General features: G+C 34.5%; 2 protein-coding genes across 2 annotated transcripts in view; one reads left to right on the top strand and one right to left on the bottom strand.

Moving 5' to 3' along the window:
• Positions 1-6,427, top strand: part of LOC125032480 (juvenile hormone epoxide hydrolase 1-like) — a 13,336-nt gene extending 6,909 nt beyond the window's left edge. Inside the window, 10 exon segments of the mRNA XM_047623628.1 lie at positions 1,257-1,394; positions 1,396-1,440; positions 2,136-2,314; positions 2,535-2,770; positions 2,894-3,026; positions 3,274-3,476; positions 3,672-3,834; positions 4,222-4,302; positions 4,766-4,870; positions 5,233-6,427. Of these exon segments, the coding sequence (XP_047479584.1) occupies positions 1,257-1,394; positions 1,396-1,440; positions 2,136-2,314; positions 2,535-2,770; positions 2,894-3,026; positions 3,274-3,476; positions 3,672-3,834; positions 4,222-4,302; positions 4,766-4,870; positions 5,233-5,335 (1,386 nt within the window). The 3' untranslated portion in view covers positions 5,336-6,427.
• Positions 5,591-7,500, bottom strand: part of LOC125032481 — a 6,861-nt gene continuing 4,951 nt past the window's right edge. The window contains exon 3 of the mRNA XM_047623629.1: positions 5,591-7,500. This exon is cut by the window's right edge and continues 430 nt beyond it. Within this exon, the coding sequence (XP_047479585.1) occupies positions 7,352-7,500 (149 nt within the window). The 3' untranslated portion in view covers positions 5,591-7,351.

Raw genomic sequence — 7,500 nt, forward strand, 5'->3', positions numbered from 1 at the left:
GAGGCTAGCCAATCATTAAACAGTACACAGAAATGTGTGCTCCAGAAAATCCTGCATTTGTGGAGTATCCTTCAAAGAGTGCTGACAAGGATATGGTCGATCTCCATGATACCTGCAACTCTGTGCGAGATCCAGCGATGCAGGTTGGAGTGCTGATGCCAGGAGCCAAAGGTCCTCAAGTTATGGATCCTTGCAGAGAAAGGAGACTGTGTACAAGCCATGGGGACCTACAGACATTTCATGGACAGTTTGATTGTACCCGTACATTACACTGAGGCTGAAATTTAAGCTAATTTCATCTCTTTCACCCCAAGTTTACATCAGGGGTGTCCAACAAGAGACATGATGCCAAGTGAGTGCTAAAATCTCATTACCTTTATATGGTTATCACCTGGACCTAACTTTCCTACCCAACTTTACTGGAGATGAATATGATACCCCACTCAAGATGGTGACCATTGCTGCCGGACAATGATAGGCAAAGTCATACTTAATAATCGTGCTGGTACAATGTCCTGTTTCAAATCCCTCCATAGTAGCCGACCATAATGCTGCGAAGAGCAAGGTAGTCACTTGGGATAGATGTCACCTTCACCGGCATTAGCCCAAATAAATAGAGATGCCAAGGGAAATTTCCTTCCCATCAGTAAGCAGTCAGGATTCAGGAGAAACCAACATCCGTTTAGGATGCAGGGGAAACACACCTCTGGTGATTGCCACACTCCCAAGTGCGGTCGCGGCACATTTGCTATTTCAGATGTCTTACAGTGGGCCGTTCCACAAGATTAATTAAGCCAGCCCTTCGTATTCTAAGATTATCACTTACACGTACAGTTTTACACGTACAGTTTTTTTATTGTGTGTTTGTAACGAATGAAAGTCTCCTACGTTTTTACGTCAGCCATAGGAGCGTTTCGTCTCGTCATCTCGCATACTGTATACTAATAAGATTAAATGGGGCTCTCCTTGGGGGTAAATGAGTTTGACGGCCCTGCTGTCTGCTCAGACGCCATTTTATTAAAGGACACGCATTACGAGGTCGTTCGAGATCATGGCTCAAAGCTCTGAGTGTTCTTGAATATTCATTTTCATTTGAAATTTAATGTATATTTTTAGTAATGATTAAAAACATAATACATTTCAGACTCATAATTTGTATTTATTGTGTGTGTGTTTAAAACATAATGTTCGTTAGCAGAATACCATCTGAACGTAAGAGTCGGTTTCATTCTCCTGAACTATTGCTTCATCCACAGATGTCATGGATGAAACTGTTTTCAGCGGCTATAGTAATAGCGGCCTTGCTATACAAAATAAGGGAAAAGTCCATGGCAGAATCACCCTTGCCAGAGCTGGACCCTGATCCTTGGTGGGGACCCGGAGAACGCGAAAAGGGCCGACGATTCCGTCAGGAACTTCAAGATTGCCATTTCTAATCAGGTAGGTTTGACTCGTGAGTTTTATCGGTAGAAGTAGGTATGAGTTAAACGATGTTCTTTTTAATACATAAAAATTGGAATAAAGCAGGTAGAATTTTTTTTTTTTCTTTTTAAGATAGACAAGTAGGGATGAGGTAATGTTTTTCTTCCTAAGTAGTAGATAAATAGATAGATAGATAATTAGATAGGTAGATAGATAGATAGATAATTAGCTAGGTATATAGACGGATAGATAATTAGATAGATAAAGAGATAGATAAATAGATGGGTATTTACTTAGATAGATGTATGAAGAACATAATGACCATGAGTATAGAGAGCTTGATATTTACTGATAAAAAAAATAATGTACATATGTAGATTTGCATTTCTCATCGTTAAAGAAATTACAGCATGACATATCATTCTGTTTATAAAGTAATTCATGAGCAGATCTTTTGTCCATTTATAATCTTGATGATCACTTCATTGGAGATAAGTCATATCATATCTGCATAGTTCTATATTACCATGTCAACCAATTATATCTAATCTTTTTTTTTTTTTCTTTTTCTTTTTTTTAAATGCCATATGGTCCTTGAACTCTTACTCAGTGTATACATTATTAGTGTTAAGCAAACTATCATTTCTGTTAACTGTAATACACAGCCCTCTGTGAGTTTCCCATAAAGATAGATTTTTAAAACTTTTCCTCAGGACCTTGATGATCTGAAGACGCGGCTTGCCATGCCCCTACGCCTCACACCCCCCCTTGAGAATGCCAACTTCACCTACGGGATGAACCAGAATACCCTGAAGGATATCGTGCAGCACTGGCGATTTAAATACGACTGGAGAAAGAGAGAAGCTCTTCTTAATTATTATCCTCATTTCATGTTAGTGATCCTGATATGTTTTTCTATTCATGTGTTTTTGAACTGGAAAAATAAAGAACATTTAAATATGCTAAAAGTATATGACATTATTTCATATTTCATATTCTGTGTGCTTGTGTTTTTATGTGTGAGCATGCAAGTGCATGTGCTTGTGCATATAGTGGTAAGGTTAATCCATTTTTTTTATATTCTATTACAAGTACTTACTTCTCTCTTCCAGGACCAAAATTGAAGGTCTAGATATACACTTCATGCGAGGTAATGCCGAGACAAAGGGTGCTAAGAACATAAAAGTACTGCCACTCCTGCTTATACATGGATGGCCTGGCACCTTTGTGGAGTTTTACGATATCATGCCTCTCCTGACCACACCACAGGAGGATAGCAATGTTGTGTTTGAAGTTATATGTCCTTCCATACCAGGGTATGGATTCTCTCAGGGCTCAGCTAAGCAAGGTAAGATAATACCATCTCATTAACCAAATGATTTTATAACAACCTTGAAATATATAATGATTCTTGATATTTATCAGAACTACCTTTTTTCCATATCTGAGACAAACTTTTATTCCCTTTCAGGTCTAGGCCACTTGGAAACGGCACAAATATTCTTAAAGCTTATGAAGAGGCTGGGATATGACCAATTCTACCTTCAAGGTGGTGACTGGGGCTCAATCATTGCAACAAGTATGGCTACAATGTACCCTGAGAAGTGAGTTCACTGTGACCTAAATATATTACAATTCCTCCCAGTTGGAATTTAAGGGTCTCTCATAGAAATTATTTTTATTTCTGTCTTTATGTATGTAGAGGAAAGCTACAATGACACAGTGATGGTCATTGAGCTTTATTCTGTATATTAATTTCAATGTTTTATTAACTTAATTTATATGATAATCCATAATTATAGATTATAAAGCATCAATCTACTGCTAACAAGATTACCATTTTCCCAACAGTGTGCTGGGTATCCATCTCAACATGTTTGTGGCCAACAGCATAGGGCCTAATTTGAAGCTGATTCTGGGAGCTTTTCTTCCATCAGGCATTGTGGTATCTCATGAAGACCAGGAAAAGCTCTATCCCTTAACAGAAAAGTTGGGCATGTTTGCTCGTGAGACTGGTTATCTTCACCTTCAGGCTACAAAACCAGATACTATCGGTAAGGGAGAGATGGTAAGAAAATAAATGAAAAAAATAAAAATAATAATAATTCTTTCTCTTACTCAGTCTCCTCAGTTTTCACTCTCTCTCCTCTGTTCTGTATGTCACTGTCAGTGTCATCTAAAATGTTCTGATCCATTTATCTTCATCCCTGATTTGACTTTTACTAAGAGGAGACTCCATACTATTGCAGGTGCAGCACTGAATCAAAACCCTGTTAGTTTAGCTGCTTATATCATGGAGAAATTCAGTTCTTGGACTCATAAAGATAATTACAAAGAAGTGGATGGGGGGCTTCTCCACAAACATTTTCCTATTGATATTGACAAGATCTTGGATAATATCTGCATTTATTGGTAAGTACTGTCATTTATATTCAGTTGTTATCCATTATTTAATTAAGCTTGTGGCCATTCATTTTAATATGCTTGAGAAGGGATTAGCAGACATACCTGCTGTTAATCAGATTATTAAGTCATATATAGATTGTGTGTGTGTGTGTGTGTGTGTGTGTGTGTGTGTGTGTGTGTGTGTGTGTGTGTGTGTGTGTGTGTGTGTGTGTGTGTGTGTGTGTGTGTGTGTGTGTGTGTGAGTGTGAGTGTGTGAGTGTGTGAGTGTGTGAGTGTGTGAGTGTGTAAGTTTGTGAGTGTGTGAGAGTGAGAGTGAGAGTGCGTGCACATGTGTGTTTTGTAATGATCATGTAATACTTATAAGAGAGTGCAAATAATGCTGAATAATTGCAGGTTCACTGGTTCCATCACAACAAGCATGCGTTACTATGCTGAAAACTTCAGTCCAAAAAGCATGGCAAACAATCTTGATAGGTAAGAAAAATTTATACTGTATAATACATATAAATATAATTACACAGAATAGTTATGATAGGGTAATTCATATAAAGATTATGATGGTAACATTCTCTTTAACAGCAAATGATTGTAATAATGATTTTTCTATTATAAAAGTGATAATTCCAGTAACTTTCATGATAGTGATGTTTTATGTGAAGAATGAGTTGTAATGATCATTTAAGTAATGACTATTATGGTGATAACTTTAAACATTATTATAATGACACCTTTTATCTGAAAAATGTTTATAGTAATGATAATTATTATGCTGCTAAATTAAAAAATTATTATTATGCTGATAAAATAAAAAATGATTATTATGCTGATAAATTAAAAAATGATTATTATATTGATATATTTAAAAAATATTATAATGATAACTTTCATCTGTTAATTAATTTAATTATTTCATTGTGGTCTATTATCTTTCTTGTAGCAATCCTTGCCGTGTGCCATCGGCCATGTCTGCCTTCCCACATGACCTTTTAAACCAGCCTAAAAACTTTGTTGCTCACAAGTTTTATGATATTGTCAGCTACAGGTCAGTGTTTCTCTTATTGTACTTGTTTATCACAGCCTAGAAACTAGATTATTTCTTTGATTTTTAAATTCTCAGTCTTAGGACAATTTGCATAAAATTCTCCTTCTTAGGACAATTTGCATACATTAAAAAGAAAGATTATAAATAAATGACATACCTGACATGATTATTTTGTCTTAGTTTATGCAACTTTATAATATCTTATAATCTATTTTGTCTTTTTGCATTAGCTTATGTAACTTTATAATATCATATAATCATTGGTAACACTACTAAAAGCATTGGTAATAGTTGTTTGAGATTTTTTGTGATTGTGTAAAAAACAATAATTAGGCACTCATCATTAACCTTATATTTTTCAGTGATCAGTTAGTAGGGGGACATTTTGCAGCCATGGAGCGGCCAAAACTACTCGCTAGAGACTTTCACCAGTTTGTCAACACTGTGGAAACCAGAGATAATTAAACACGCTAAAGTATTTTATCAAAATAAAAAATCATGCTTTTGAAATGTATAAATTTATATGTAACTTTTATAGTCCAACCACAGTAAATTACTTCAGATGTTTACAACAAGTGAAAAGTACAAATGAAGATATTATGTACGAACAAAATAAAGATTACACATTAAAAGAACTAAAAGACATGCTTCAGAAATATGAGAATATTAAAGTGCTCTCTGTTAAGGAAAATGCTTTTTTCTGTTTAAACATTCATTGAATCAGTGGTTTTCAGACTTTATTATATGAAGATACACTGAAGAAATATATTTAACTTCCATGTCACACCAACTCTTTACTCAACCAAATTAGGAAAATACATTTATATATACAGGCCTTTACTTGGGATTGCATATATAAAACTCCACTGTAAATAATGTGTAATTACATTCCTGTATGAGAATAAAACACCTGATATATATAACACATATCCTTGACTGTATTTGTATATCAAAATGAGGGCCACATGATAGGCACATTCATTCTTCAGCACCTAGCTGTCTCTACTGTTTCTCTGTTTTTATGTTAGTGAGTGCTGAGAAACTTACATTAACGAATAAGGAGGTCAAGAACTGGGAAAGAATATTTTTAACCTTTAAAGCAATATGTGACATTTCTTCCACAGTATAAATTTTAAATATTTCAAATAACATTTCAGAGTAGTTGAGTTTTACAGTGGAGTCATTGCAAATATTACATTTTTATGGAAGCCAAATTGTGGTTTATTTGATGGATTGTGAACAATTGGATTTCTCAATCATAATTTTTAGCAGATAGGATTAGTAAAATACTTTTCCAGCCTCCTTGCCAAGCCCTCATGGTGCCCACTGATAAACGGAACATATAATGTGAGCATTTGCAGTCTTTGGAAATACAATTTCAGACTCACATTTACATTCCAGAGCTACATTTTTTTCCTCAGCACATTTGAGAGAGTTCCATGGCATGCAGTTTGAGAACTGCTGCTTAAGATGGACAAGTTATAGTCCAATAATTATGATTATGCTTTATGCTATGGATTTAAAGAATTAAAAACAGTATTAAAGTGGTTCTTGAAATCTGTTTTATTTCCTTGGATTTCCTATATCACAGTCTTTGATATGAAAAAAGTAGTAAAAGAAAAAGAAAAATACTATTTGCATATATTTGTAAATATTTTTTTCTTCTCTATGACTAGTTTGTGAACTTTTAATTTATACTTTCTCTATTTTCACAGGTCTTTTCATATAGATTTACTACAAAAAAATACTATTTTGCATAATGGCACAAAATAAAATACACCGAAATAAATTCTTTCTTCCTGTATTTTCTTTGAAAATTATTGGAGGAACCAGAATTATGATCATAACTTAAGAAAAAAACAGCTATCTTTTCAGTTCAATGTCTTCCTCTTTCCTTCAAAAGACGGAAACAAACCGACTTCAGCAGAATATTGCCAAAGGTTCATAATTATGAAATAAATAAGGCCTAGAACTACTGAATCATGGGGTATGGGTATTTTGCCCTGGTCTATATTTTGCTTTGTCATCAGTAATATAAATGGTCTCTTACAAAGTATTTGAGCCAAACAACTTGACAAAAAAACATATTTTTCCTTTATGTTATTTAACATTTTTTTAGTGTCACTAGCATCAATTCTTTAATAATCAAATCTGATATTCATTATAAATTAATCTTTTAGTAATCTGTTTCAATAAATGAAACAATACTGCAAAGTACACTAAAATCTAGCTCATATTTAACAGTATATAACAGTAAGAGAAAGTGAGAGTGTGAATGAATGAATGAATGAATGATTGAGAGAGAGAGAGAGAGAGAGAGAGAGAGAGAGAGAGAGAGAGAGAGAGAGAGAGAGAGAGAGAGAGAGAGAGAGAGAGAGAGAGAGAGAGAAATTCTATTTCTGATAAAACTATTGTCTATCTGTACAGAACTATGAAGATGGCACTGGTGAATGAAGATGCGTACATATACACATGATTATATCACTTCTGAACAGCCTGCTTCAGGATTTGATTACGTTCCTTGAGAGTTCTGATTAGTTCAAGTTGATGTTCCTCATTTCTTTTCATAATGTTCCTGAAGTCAGTAAAAAAACTCTCCATGACAGAGTTGTTCTTCTTCATCTCACTAA

The sequence above is a fragment of the Penaeus chinensis genome, chromosome 14 (genome assembly GCF_019202785.1).
Source record: "Penaeus chinensis breed Huanghai No. 1 chromosome 14, ASM1920278v2, whole genome shotgun sequence".
In the NCBI taxonomy this organism is placed as follows: Eukaryota; Metazoa; Arthropoda; class Malacostraca; order Decapoda; family Penaeidae; genus Penaeus; species Penaeus chinensis.